The sequence below is a fragment of the Lampetra fluviatilis genome, chromosome 56 (assembly GCF_964198595.1).
Source record: "Lampetra fluviatilis chromosome 56, kcLamFluv1.1, whole genome shotgun sequence".
Classification (NCBI taxonomy): domain Eukaryota; kingdom Metazoa; phylum Chordata; class Hyperoartia; order Petromyzontiformes; family Petromyzontidae; genus Lampetra; species Lampetra fluviatilis.
The window spans coordinates 2,458,509-2,473,343 of NC_136330.1; the positions used below are offsets into that span (position 1 = coordinate 2,458,509).

Below are 14,835 nucleotides of genomic sequence, written 5' to 3' on the forward strand. Positions count from 1 at the left end.
CCTGGGCAGGCCGCGCAATTGATTTGTTGTGTTATATTGCATTGTATGGTTGTGGGGGGGGGTAAGGGCTGTCGTCACTGTCAGTGGTGGGAGGCATGGGGAGACTTAAATGGTCCATGGGGGAGGCAGAACCGAGGACGGTTATTTTTTCTCCGGGGGGGGGGGGTGATGTAGGGGTGTCAGGGGAAGGATTCCCACCAATAGATGGGTTAGGGGGAGGGGTGATCGAGGTGATATAAGGAGAGAACGGGCGGGAAAGGGGGGCCTTTGGCGGGAACGGGATTGGGACGGCTGGCGACAGGTGTGAATGGAAGGAAAGGAATAAAGGACGAGACCCCTGCAATCTCGTGTCGGCTCCTCTCTACACCCGTACCCGGCCGCACCAGGGTCGCAAATTTGGTACCCGTACCCGTACCCAGCCGGGTACGGGTACCCGTTCCCTACCCGTACCCTACCCGAAATGAGTGACAAACGGTTACTCACCAGTGACTCACGGCCTACCCGTACCCGTACCCGGCCGTACCAGGGTCGCAAACGGCTACCCGTACCCGGGTACGGGTACCCGGGTATCGGGTACCCAGGTATCGGGTAGCCGGGTATCGGGTAGCCGGGTAGCGGGTACCCGGTTGCGACCTCTGGGGAGAAGCCAACGCGAACGGGGGGCGGGGGGGGGGGGCGACACCTCGCTTGTCAATTGCGCAATACCTTCTCGAAAAGTTTTTTGGTTTGGCCATGTTTGTTTGTTGTAGTACGGAGTTAAAATGATGGCTTTAATCTAAGTTGTCTTGTGGTTGTTGTTGTTGTTTGACTTGCATACCACTGGGATTTTTGCACAGCGTTGGTGTACGGTGCTTTTTTTCTGGAAGACTTTGCAGTTTTTTCCTGGATTTTTCTGTTTGCGCATAGTCACTTTAATATGTTTTCTTGTTCATGTTTTTGTTTGTTGCGGTTGCACCCGATTCAAGAGCCGAATGGCTCACAGGGCTACACCTAATAAATGAAACTGAAACTGAAAAAAAACTTCGATTTAAAGCTTTCGTGACTGCAGGGATTCATCTTCTTGGTTCTTTCGGTAAAGTCACGTAGAAGGGAAATAATAAAATAATAAAAATATAATTTAAACATAATATAATAATACACTTTTTTATGTTTTATTTTATTTATTTTATTATTTCCCTTCTACGTGACTTTACCGAAAGAACCAAGAATATGAAAAAAAACTGTAACTCCTTCCCTGCAGTGTCGATGTTTGTTGTCCTTTGTTTGTTGTTGTTGTTGCTGCTGCTGTGTTAACACACCGCCATGGATCTGCCTTGCGAAATAGCCGGGCAACTAGCTGATCGGGATCATCCGTGTAACGTATCAAAAGAAACTGAACTAACCGAAGCATGAAAATAAATGTCATCGTTACTAATAGGAAGGTGTTCGTGGCTGTGGAGTACCGCTCCGATTGTGGTGTTTTGGGAAGTTTTTACCTTCTTCAAGGTCCCGAAGAACGTGGAACGAAACGTCGGGCAATGTGCCCCGACCACACATCGTGATACAACAAGCAGCTGGACAGCACAACGCAGTAGTGAGCGCGGTGGTCAACGATGACTATTTTCCATAACGAAACTGTTTGGGAAATGCCTCGCCATTATTTACGAGTAAACTGCTGGATCTGAACATGCCATGCATCATCATCATCATCGACTTTGCTATTTCCAGTTATTTGTTGCAGTCAGAAAAAGCAAACGTTGAGTCCAGCCCTAATCTGTTGACAGTCGGCAGATAATTGCTTAGTTTTCTCAGGGCTGCCATAGGGCAAAGTCCTAAGCCATGGGTACAGACAGTCTAAACAGAGACATTTGACATCAAACCCTTCGTATATAAATGAGCCGTTGGCTGTACAAGTGCGCATAAGCGATGGGTTTCGGATTTAAAAAAAGAACAATATGAATTCTGATTTTTAAAAATGATCATTTAGGATCTCGTGTCGGATTTACAGACCGTGTACTAATTGAAACGTGTCTTCTTCGTGATGGCAAAAGTGATGTCGCACCAAGACACGTGATGCCTCTATTGGAGGAACGTGAAGAGACGTATGGAATTTCGATTTAAAGCTTTCGTGACTGCAGGGATTCATCTTCTTGGTTCTTTCGGTAAAGTCACGTAGACTCTGCCTTCTCGACAGACCTGTTTTCCAGCTGAAGACGGCTGCTTGCGTTGTGGCCGAAACGTCGTGAGAATGATTTTATAATGTTTTATTTGTATTATTTTATTATTTCCATTCTACGTGACTTTACCGAAAGAACCAAGAAGAAGACGCATGGAAGTTGTTCCGCAAAGTCATGATTTCGGATCGATTGAAACTCAACATTGTTTTCGGATGACATGAAATATGTATCAGCAATACAACCCGATTCCACATCTGCAAAGTTAAAGTCAAGACCCCCACCCCCCTTCAATAGAAATAACGGGGCTATTGGAGCAAGTACTGTAAATATTGTAGTAATAGGTTTTACCCTTTCAACTGGTACAAAACTGACACCTTTATACAAGGCATCATGTTTGCAATAACCACAACACAAACAGTCAAAATGCAAACAAAAAGAAACAACTCTGATAATGATAAGCACTGTCCTTGAAGTTGATTGGTCCACACCCGAGACAGCTTTTCTTAGAGCCTAGTCTTATTGCAAACAGGATGCCTTGTATAAAGGTGTCAGTTCAGTTTTGAAAGGGTAAAAACCTATTACTATATTTTGCCACTGGTAAAGGAAGTATCATAGTGTAAATGCTTGCCCCGAGCTCTCAATACTCTGATAGTGCACTGTTTTTGAGTTGTACGCCATTTGGCGTCATCTGGTCCAACACCAATGGAGACTAGGCTCTAAGAAAAGCTGTCTCGGGTGTGGACCAATCAACTTCAAGGACAGTGCATATCATTATCAGAGTTGTTTCTTTTTGTTTGCATTTTGACTGCTTGTGTTGTGGTTATTGCAAACATGATGCCTTGTATAAAGGTGTCAGTGTTGTACCAGTTGAAAGGGTTCAAACCTATTACTATATTTTGCGACTGGTAAAGGAGGTCTCATACTGTAAATACTTTTAATTTTCCTGGAGATGGACAGATATATTTAGGAGAAATTGTCAACTTAATTTGTTAGTGATATTATCCACAACAATGCCAATTATTATTTTGGGTTGTGGCTGGTTGATGATGATGATGATTTGACCACGCAGGTTTGTGTGGGGTGGTGAAGGCGGGCAGCATAAATGAACACGTAGCAGACTGTCGCGACCAATATCATCCATAATAGTGGTTTATTTTGGGTGAGATCGCGTAAATGTATAAATGTGTCGTTAAATCCCGCCACCACCCGACACAGCCAACTAGTAAGGGTTGTCACGTAAACAGAACGTGCCAATTCGTCACTAGTGCAGCACATCCGGTGTGTTGGAGAGTAAATCCACAACATTTTAAGCACGATACCAGCTACCCCCCCCCCTCCATCACGATACCAGCTACCCCCCCCCCATCACTACACCAGCTACTACCCCCCCCCATCACCACACCAGCTACTACCCCCCCCCATCACCACACCAGCTACTACCCCCCCCCCATCACCACACCAGCTACTACCCCCCCCATCACTACACCAGCTACTACCCCCCCCCATCACCACACCAGCTACTACCCCATCACCACACCAGCTACTACCCCCCCCCATCACCACACCAGCTACTACCCCCCCCCATCACCACACCAGCTACTACCCCCCCCATCACTACACCAGCTACTACCCCCCCCCATCACCACACCAGCTACTACCCCCCCCCATCACCACACCAGCTACTACCCCCCCCATCACTACACCAGCTACTACCCCCCCCCATCACCACACCAGCTACTACCCCCCCCCATCACCACACCAGCTACTACCCCATCACCACACCAGCTACTACCCCCCCCCCATCACCACACCAGCTACTACCCCCCCCCCCATCACCACACCAGCTACTACCCCATCACCACACCAGCTACTACCCCCCCCCCATCACCACACCAGCTACTACCCCCCCCATCACCACACCAGCTACTACCCCCCCCCATCACCACACCAGCTACTACCCCATCACCACACCAGCTACTACCCCCCCCATCACCACACCAGCTACTACCCCCCCCCCCATCACCACACCAGCTACTACCCCATCACCACACCAGCTACTACCCCCCCCATCACCACACCAGCTACTACCCCCCCCCATCACCACACCAGCTACTACCCCATCACCACACCAGCTACTACCCCCCCCCCCATCACCACACCAGCTACTACCCCCCCCCCATCACCACACCAGCTACTACCCCCCCCATCACCACACCAGCTACTACCCCCCCCCCATCACCACACCAGCTACTACCCCCCCCCCCATCACCACACCAGCTACTACCCCCCCCCCATCACCACACCAGCTACTACCCCATCACCACACCAGCTACTACCCCCCCCATCACTACACCAGCTACTACCCCCCCCCATCACCACACCAGCTACTACCCCCCCCCATCACCACACCAGCTACTACCCCCCCCATCACCACACCAGCTACTACCCCCCCCCATCACCACACCAGCTACTACCCCCCCCATCACCACACCAGCTACTACCCCCCCCATCACCACACCAGCTACTACCCCCCCCCCATCACCACACCAGCTACTACCCCCCCCATCACCACACCAGCTACTACCCCATCACCACACCAGCTACTACCCCCCCCCCCATCACCACACCAGCTACTACCCCCCCCCATCACCACACCAGCTACTACCCCCCCCCCCCATCACCACACCAGCTACTACCCCCCCCCCCATCACCACACCAGCTACTACCCCCCCCATCACCACACCAGCTACTACCCCCCCCCATCACCACACCAGCTACTACCCCATCACCACTCCAGCTACTACCCCCCCCCCATCACCACACCAGCTACTACCCCCCCCATCACTATACCAGCTACTACCCCCCCCCCATCACCACACCAGCTACTACCCCCCCCCCATCACCACACCAGCTACTACCCCCCCCCATCACTACACCAGCTACTACCCCCCCCCCATCACCACACCAGCTACTACCCCCCCCCCATCACTACACCAGCTACTACCCCCCCCCATCACTACACCAGCTACTACCCCCCCCCATCACCACACCAGCTACTACCCCCCCCCATCACCACACCAGCTACTACCCCCCCCATCACTACACCAGCTACTACCCCCCCCATCACTACACCAGCTACTACCCCCCCCATCACTACACCAGCTACTACCCCCCCCCATCACCACACCAGCTACTACCCCCCCCATCACTACACCAGCTACTACCCCCCCCATCACTACACCAGCTACTACCCCCCCCATCACTACACCAGCTACTACCCCCCCCCATCACTACACCAGCTACTACCCCCCCCCATCACTACACCAGCTACTACCCCCCCCATCACTACACCAGCTACTACCCCCCCCATCACTACACCAGCTACTACCCCCCCCATCACTACACCAGCTACTACCCCCCCCATCACTACACCAGCTACTACCCCCCCCCCATCACTACACCAGCTACTACCCCCCCCATCACTACACCAGCTACTACCCCCCCCATCACTACACCAGCTACTACCCCCCCCATCACTACACCAGCTACTACCCCCCCCATCACTATACCAGCTACTACCCCCCCCCCCATCACCACACCAGCTACTACCCCCCCATCACTATACCAGCTACTACCCCCCCCCCCATCACCACACCAGCTACTACCCCCCCATCACTATACCAGCTACTACCCCCCATCACCACACCAGCTACTACCCCCCATCACCACACCAGCTACCCCCCCCCCATCACCACACCAGCTACTACCCCCCCCCATCACCACACCAGCTACTACCCCCCCCCCATCACCACACCAGCTACTACCCCCCCCCATCACCACACCAGCTACTACCCCCCATCACCACACCAGCTACCCCCCCCCCATCACCACACCAGCTACTACCCCCCCCCCATCACCACACCAGCTACTACCCCCCCCCCCATCACTACACCAGCTACTACCCCATCACCACACCAGCTACTACCCCCCCCCCCCATCACTACACCAGCTACTACCCCCCCATCACTACACCAGCTACTACCCCCCCATCACTATACCAGCTACTACCCCCCCCCCCATCACCACACCAGCTACTACCCCCCCATCACTATACCAGCTACTACCCCCCCCCCCATCACCACACCAGCTACTACCCCCCCATCACTATACCAGCTACTACCCCCCCCCCCATCACCACACCAGCTACTACCCCCCCCATCACTATACCAGCTACTACCCCCCCCCTCCATCACCACACCAGCTACTACCCCCCCATCACCACACCAGCTACCCCCCCCATCACCACACCAGCTACTACCCCCCCCATCACTACACCAGCTACTACCCCATCACCACACCAGCTACTACCCCCCCCCATCACCACACCAGCTACTACCCCGCCCCCCATCACCACACCAGCTACTACCCCCCCCATCACTACACCAGCTACTACCCCATCACCACACCAGCTACTACCCCCCCCCATCACCACACCAGCTACTACCCCCCCCCCCCCATCACCACACCAGCTACTACCCCCTCCATCACCACACCAGCTACCCCCCCCCCATCCCCACACCAGCTACTACCCCGCCCCCCATCACCACACCAGCTACTACCCCCCCCCCATCACCACACCAGCTACTACCCCGCCCCCCCATCACCACACCAGCTACTACCCCGCCCCCCATCACCACACCAGCTACTACCCCCCCCCCCATCACCACACCAGCTACTACCCCGCCCCCCATCACCACACCAGCTACTACCCCCGCCCCCCATCACCACACCAGCTACCACCCCCCCCCCCCATCACCACACCAGCTACTACCCCGCCCCCCATCACCACACCAGCTACTATCCCCCCCATCACCACACCAGCTACTACCCCGCCCCCCATCACCACACCAGCTACCCCCCCCCCATCACCATACCAGCTACTACCCCGCCCCCCATCACCACACCAGCTACTACCCCGCCCCCCATCACCACACCAGCTACTACCCCCCCCCCCATCACCATACCAGCTACTACCCCCCCCCTCCATCACCATACCAGCTACCCCCCCCTCCATCACCACACCAGCTACCCCCCCCTCCATCACCACACCAGCTACCCCCCCCTCCATCACCATACCAGCTACCCCCCCCATCACTACACCAGCTACCCCCCCATCACCACACCAGCTACCCCCCCCCATCACCACACCAGCTACCCCCCCCCCTCCATCACCACACCAGCTACCCCCCCCTCCATCACCACACCAGCTACTACCCCCCCCTCCATCACCACACCAGCTACCCCCCCTCCATCACCACACCAGCTACCCCCCCCTCCATCACCACACCAGCTACCCCCCCCTCCATCACCACACCAGCTACTACCCCCCCTCCATCACCACACCAGCTACCCCCCCCCCCCTCCATCACCACACCAGCTACTACCCCCCTCCATCACCACACCAGCTACCCCCCCCCTCCATCACCACACCAGCTACCCCCCCCCCCCTCCATCACCACACCAGCTACCCCCCCTATTAAACTCAATCCGGCCCTCCCCACTCTCGTGACAATTTTCCCATCGCGAAGTTTCGCACAAAAGGGGGTCGTGACCCGCGTCACAGCCGACACTGCAACGAACGTGAAAAGCCTCGAGCGAAGAGGTGATGGTCGCCGCGGGGGCACTTACTCGGGGGGGAGAACGACGAGGAGGAGGAGGAAGAGGTCCTGCCCAGACAGGGATGAAGGAGGCAAAGCAGCAGCAGCAGCAGAACGCTGGCCGACATTTTAAAAAAAAATCCGTGAAACGGTGATGGGGGGGGGAGTTCGAAATCTCTCCGCTTGTTGTTTGTTTAAAACCCCAAAATGCATTATTTCTTTATTTTGCACAAGAGGAGGTGGGAGGGACGAGGCAAGGGGGGGGTCAGTAAACCGAATTTTTTTTTATAACATTTTGTGGCCGATCACCATCAAAGTAAACATTGTCCTCTGTGCCCTGCCGTGACGGCTACACACACACAAACAAACCGCAGGACACACGCAGCTGCTGCTGCCGCTGCTGCTGTCTGTCGGTTCATCAGAACACCTCCTTAGGACACAGAATCGAGTGAAACGTGCACGCGCGGGCTCTCCCGATTTGTGTGTGCCCATCATGTTCAGCCCATTTTGTTGTTGTTGAGCCTTAATTTTTTTTTATTGGGAAACACTCACGCATGATATTTTGTACAATCACGTTACCCCCACCACCCACCCCCTTGTTTTGGTTACGCTATATATATTTTTCTCCCTGAGTGTTTGGCTGCTACTATAACACAATACACGATAAGCCACTTCTTTGAGTGATCATTTATGATAGCCAGGTCGCTTCTGAAAAAAAGAGCTATATAGTTCAATAAGCCATACCTGGTGAAATAAACGTATTTAGTATAGTATACGAGGGCGGGTGACACTCGGTCCGACCATCTAATGGCCACACCTCGCAGACCCGTGTCGACAGCACGTGGCAGCTCTGGTGGTGGTCACCTGTCCCAGTACGAACCAGGCTCAACCAAAATTTGCACTAAATGGTGGCCAGGCTGAAATAAAATCAATCTATATACTTCTTCTTGGTTCTTTCGATAAAGTCACGTAGAAGGGAAATAATAAAATAATAAAAATATAACATAATAAAATACAATTCTCACGACGTTTCGGCCACAACGCAAGCAGCCGTCCTCAGGTGAAGAACAGGACTGTCGGAAAGACAGCGTCTGAAGTCACGAAAGCTTTAAATCGAAATCTATATATTGTATATAAAAGGGAAATGTGTGATTATGTGTCTGTTCAAAATGTTTAGCGTACTTCCCGACGTGCAACAAACTTGAAATTTGCCATGTGGGTACTTTCCAGACAGTACACCATGCAAAAAATTCTAAAAATACACTTTTGTATTTTGGGGGGGGGGGGGGCTCAATAATGCATATTTTTGTGCACGGCGAATGAGCTGTGACGTCACATATGTCATGTCACCCGCGCATGTGGAAGCGAAACGCATTGTCGTGTCGTGGTTAGCGCGCTGTGCACCCGGCGACCCGAGTTCGATTCCCGCTCACGGCCACCACCGGTGACGATTATTTGAACTGCTCCTGGGCCTCCCCTAGGTCGACTCAGCCTCAAACGAGTAACTGGTGTGGTGTGTGAACATCGCCACTGGGAAGATAAAGGCGGCCGGGCGTGGTGAATCCAAGTCCCGGGCGAAGCCGGGTAGTAAAGCTAGTCTATATATGAAGTGTGAACTGTCCAGGTTTTAAACACAACGGTAATAGTGAAAAGCGTGATGAGAATTGGGTGTAATTCCCAAACACTTGCCTCTCGCGTGACGCTCATGGTATTCTTAGAATCGATCCCCTTACCGAATGTTAATCAATAGCATTCATGCGTATGATGTCCAAATGATAAATAGACTTTGCAGGGCTATTTGTGGCCAGGTCGCTTTTGAAAAATAAATTAATACCTCCGTGGGCTTTGCCTGGTTGGATGTAGATGGTTTAGTGTTCTGTCTGCGTTTGGGAGATTTTTTTTACGATTAACTGCAACCATGGTTTTGTAGTGTTTGTAGAAACAAGTTTTTGAGAGCTCATCGGATTCCTCCAGTATGAAGGATTCTGAAAATGCAAAACAAAAAGCAAATGTGTCCATACAATCGCGTTACTCGATGCACACGTGGCTCGTGGGTTGGGCTACCTGGCGGCAGTTTCACGCCAGAATCCTCGTCATGTTTGTTGAACTTCTTTCACGCCCTACGTAGCCAACCGTGCTAATCGACACGATTGTCACGTTAATAAAAAAAAATCATCTTATTTCAACGAATAATCTTCATTGCATTATATATATTTGTAATCAGGACAATCTTGTGGTGGAGGGTTGACATGAAATTTGGCACAAAGCCAACAAATGGATCAATTGTATTGGCTACGCAAAAACCTACGTTTAAAGTTGACGTGACTTGCTGAATTTTAGATGTGTCTAAGAGCCAATTTGCGGAAGCATTTCAACGGAAACAATTATTGGTCTGTAATTTCAGAGTTTGCAGCTTCTATGACTGCCACTGTACAGCAGCCTGCACTTTGGAAATTAACCAAATAAATCATCGCACAGCTGCGGCAGAATCATAGCTGTTGAAGGCAGGAACAAGTTTCTTAAAGACGCTCGATCACCCAGGAAAGGCCTCGCCCAGTCTCACGACTCGTTTTCAGAAGGTTCCTGCCAAGTTTTTGCAATTCATTGTTGCGTGTAATCGCAATTGAGTAATTAGCGGGTACATTTTCTTCCGTATTTTATTCAGACCACCAGCGCACCACGGCATGCCCTTAGCGAATGACATCACGGGATGCTTTGGCGTGCACTGCGAAGGCGCGTGCCTTTTATGGTGAACGCAATTGTGTCGAGGCTCAAAAGAAAGCCGTCCCTTGGTGTGGACCAATCAGTTTCAAGGACAATGCATATATCGTGTTTTTTGTTTGCATTTTGACTGCAAGTATTGTGGTTAATGCAGACATGAATCCTTGTAAAAAGGTTGCAGTTTTGTTGCCAGAAAAAAGGGGGAAACCCCTATTATTATATTTTGGTACTGGCAAAGGAGGTCTAATGATGCACTCCGCAGTATTAAAGTATTACGCAGGGCGGTCGCGAGATTCGAACCGCGAACCTCTGTCCCGGAGTCTGCATCTCACCACCACCCCCGTGCGTCAGGTACGAGCACACCGAGCAAAGCTCGCTCCCACTAAGCCACTTGCTTTTCTTTTACTTTTTCACTTGGCGATTGTAAAACTAAAACATACAAACAACAAAAACTCCACCAAAACTTTCCGTGTATATTTTGTGCGAAGAGGAAAAAAAACGACTGAAAAACGCTCAGTTTGGTTTTAAAAAGCAATGTAATTTAATTCTCAATAATAACAGTTGACAAAAAAAACCAAAACGTAAGGGACAGAATCACTCGTCACGCGATTTTCAAATCTCTCGTTCGTTCCCAGTCAATGCTCGTCGTTACTATTACAACGCGCTAACCCCCCCACCCCCACGTGCCACCAGGACTCCCCCGGAGCTCATCGCTTCGTGGCCGACCACCTCAACACCTCAACGAGAGACTCTCTCTCTCTCTTCCTCCGTTTTCTTTTTTGCTGCCCGACCCGGGGCGGGTGAAGGACCAACCAAGTTGGCGGGCGATCCGTCCTTCTCTCTTCCTCCGTGGCGAAACTAAATCCTGGCGCAAAAAACGCAACAAGTCCGCCGCGCACGGAACTCTCTCTCTCTCCACCGTACCACCCCCCTCTTGCAACTTGACCGTGCGTTGCGCGCGGGCCTTTCGCTTTACAATTGTCACTTAAAACGTCGTCGTTCGCAATCTCAGCATCCACAAGAGGCCGCGCGCCTCCCGCCCCCTCGCCCCGTGCCGCCGCCGCCCCCCCGAAAGGTAACAAAAACACCGTGCCGGATAGAATGAGAAATGTAACATGCAACATCATACAGCACATTTTTTTTTTTTACAAAGTCCTTCTTGAGCGTCACTGTTTTCCCGCGACAAAGGTTTTGTTTTTTATTTCTTCGCACGTCCCATAGCGAAGCAGCATCGCCGAAATGCCAGCCTACATCCCCCCTACTTGTTAATTTATTAGTAGTAGTAGTTTCTTAACAATATACATCTGTATATTAATTCCTTATATACTTATTTTTTTTCCTCCACAAGGCACTCCTCACGTGGATTGCTTGTTTCAATTTAAAAAAAGAAGGTATTTTTTTTTTAGAAGTACAAAAAAACGGACACGTCTTAAAAACCAATGACTCGGTTTTTTTTTTCTTGCAGGGTTCACCTTCGTACTGCATTTCTCAAAGACGGAAATTTCAGGGGTGAAAAACAACTGCAACAACGGTTTGAATTACAATGTCATCTTTTGTTTCATCTCTCTCTCTTTTTTCTCTCTGTATCTCTCCTCTAGTCGGTGCCATTAAGCATCACGGTTTTGGTGGCTGCCGCAGCTGCAGCTGCCGCCGCTGCTACTGCTGGGGCAGCTGTCTCAACCTTCCCCTCAAACTTGTCTCCCCTCCTGGCCCCTCGCTCCCTGGATCCTCTTTGCTGCAGCTGCTTGCTGGCGCCGTTCACCGCAGCGCCGGGAGGTTTTGGCGCGGCGTCTCCGCGCTCCGCAGCGCCGGCGGCGATGGCGCCGGCGCGGTCCTGAGCGGGGGCAACGCAGCGCACACGTTCAGACTCGGGAGCTGACAGCAGCATGGTCCTGCCACTGCTGGATAACAACAGCCTCTCTTCCCACAGCGTGTACAGGGTTTGTTCGTATTTTTACTAAACCAAACTAGGTAAGGCCCACTTGAGCTGTCGCTTAACAATGTGGCCTATCGTGTGAACATTTATAGCGGCCAACTACTCTAAAACGCGTGATGTTGATTCTGAATGTGAAGGGAAAAACCGGAGGACCCGGAGAAAGATCCACGCGATCACGGGGAGAGCGACACGCAAACTCCCAATAAACAGCAGGTGTCAGGGGTCGGGATCGAAACCGTCACCACCTCTTGTATAGCAGGCGAGGTAGAAAACATCTCGTCACTGTGGCACCACTATACTTTCACGACGCTGGTCTGTGCGGGTTCGTGAAGAGAGGCGATCGGACAGGTTCTGGAATCATTCACGAGCGATGTCAACCATGGCCGAGAAGCGAACTCAGGTCGCCGGGTTCATTATTTTGGACGATTACATCCTTTAGGCCCGATGACTTCATTACACAAAACCGCACAATTTGCAAACAAAATCTCAACAATAATACCAAATGATGCGAGCTGGATATAAAGAATGCTGTTATGCGTGTTTTTTCCCCCTGTTGTAATTCTCACACACTACTGTTTTAGCAAAAGGCATTACATGAACCTCTATGAACCACCTGGTCAATTCTGACCGTGAGGATTCATCCACCCACAGCTCCTGGGCAATGAATGAGAACTTACCTGTGCGTTAGGGGCCTTTCCAGAATCAGCGGGTGGTGGCAACTGTCTGCTCTGAGACTCGGCCCTTGAAATGTAATCTGCCACAGTCACTGCACGGAGGTGGCGGGGGGGGGGCAGGGGGTGGTGAAAAACACAACAACATTAAGATAATACTTGTGGGATTCAGACCATGGCGGGGCACAAAAAATCCTGCGCCCAAGGGTCATCTAAATGTCGCACACCCTTTGCCCCCAACAAAACCCTGCACTAATTATGCACGTAGAGCAGGATAGCTCATTTGCAACTTTTTTGTAAGCGCCCGTGTAAAGTGTGCGAATGGTAGGGATGGGATTGTCACGTTTCTCCACCCCCCGCCCCCCCCCGAGAGATGTGATGATGACTTGTCTCCACACTGAGGGTTGCAAGTTAATTCAATAGCAGGTTTATTTTGAGCCCTGGTGAATGTAGCAGCGCCATCTCGTGGCTGCAGAGGTTACGTTGACCCATTGAATGCGACGGATACGCGATTCGATGCGTGAATCGCAAGGCTTAAAGATCGACGCGTATCGATGCGTAAGAGCAGCGCAGCAAGCAGACGATACAGTAACTTTCAACAAAAATTCAGCTTACCCAAAAAATGTTTACTTTCTAAAATTCAAAGATAACTGAAGTGTAAAGTCGCCAATTCTATATATATTTTAAAGTCTGAAACCAAAAACTGAGAAGTCCTTGCAGCATTACAACAACAGTGCAACGTTATGAACATGCACAATTACGGCACAGCGACAATGGCGCTCAAACGGCATGCACCACCTCGCACCGCTCCTCCAACCGCCCTGGAACAAGCGTTTGTTATTATTCAAACGACGGAGTCGCCCATCAGCAAACTACTTCAACACACCACACACACGCGCGTGCCCGCACGTGTTAACGTTCGACGCACAACCACAACGGCGCAGCCGTGTCGCCCCGTCAACCGTCGCTAACGAATGGCGACATCGTTGCGGCGCTCAGTGCCCAACATGCATGTTGAACGTCTTTCGCGCCGTACGTAGCAAACCGCGCTAATCAGAGGTGCGAAAGTCTAGCGAAGGCTTGCCGATTTGACGCCAACGAAAGGACAGCACCCTTGCGTCAGTCTCGATTGGACCAACTCCACCACCGCCCAAATGAATTGCGTTGGGGATTAGAGGGTAGTGGATAGCAGAATTTGCCCTCTACTCATATCCACCCATGTTGTATGTTGAACTTCTTTCGCACCGTAGGGAAGCCAACCGTGCTAATCTGAGGTGTGGTGGAAGGACAACAAATTGTATTGAGTGCGACCTTATAATGTATTTGTTTGGCAACCGCCGAGGACTCGGGTAGCACCATCTACACCGTGTTCAACCACCACATTTACAGGTCACAACACTTCCCTCACCTTTGGAATTTTATCTCATCGTCTTTTACCCGTTACACAACTTTTGACCGTGCTGTTTATTGCTGGCCGTTTGGGTGGTTTATGGCCTTGGGGCCTGTTGCTCAGCAAGTGCACACAACTAAAAAAAAATGCCACTCAAATATTCTTTGAAATAAATCCGACTAATCTAGCCAAATATCCCAAAGGCAAGAACCTCCTGCAAAAGACATCTTGAAGCTGCCACGCTTCTAGGGCAAACTAATGTTATTATGGCCAACAACATGCCGCTTTCACAACAACATGCAGT

General features: G+C 51.4%; 2 protein-coding genes across 4 annotated transcripts in view; both read right to left on the reverse strand.

Annotated features, from left to right (window-relative positions):
• LOC144950074 (growth arrest-specific protein 6-like) overlaps positions 1-7,985 on the reverse strand; it is a 30,539-nt gene extending 22,554 nt beyond the window's left edge. For both annotated transcript variants that reach the window (XM_078880080.1, XM_078880079.1), the window contains exon 1: positions 7,845-7,985. In XM_078880080.1, the coding sequence (XP_078736206.1) occupies positions 7,845-7,941 (97 nt within the window). In that variant the 5' untranslated portion in view covers positions 7,942-7,985. The remainder of the gene's footprint in view (positions 1-7,844) is intronic.
• Positions 7,986-11,051: 3,066 nt separating this feature from the next.
• LOC144950075 (RNA-binding protein FXR1-like) overlaps positions 11,052-14,835 on the reverse strand; it is a 37,017-nt gene continuing 33,233 nt past the window's right edge. For both annotated transcript variants that reach the window (XM_078880083.1, XM_078880082.1), the window contains exons 15-16: positions 13,148-13,236; positions 11,052-12,368 (exon numbers count right to left, since the gene is read on the reverse strand). In XM_078880083.1, coding sequence (XP_078736209.1) covers positions 12,129-12,368; positions 13,148-13,236 — 329 coding nt within the window. In that variant the 3' untranslated portion in view covers positions 11,052-12,128. The remainder of the gene's footprint in view (positions 12,369-13,147; positions 13,237-14,835) is intronic.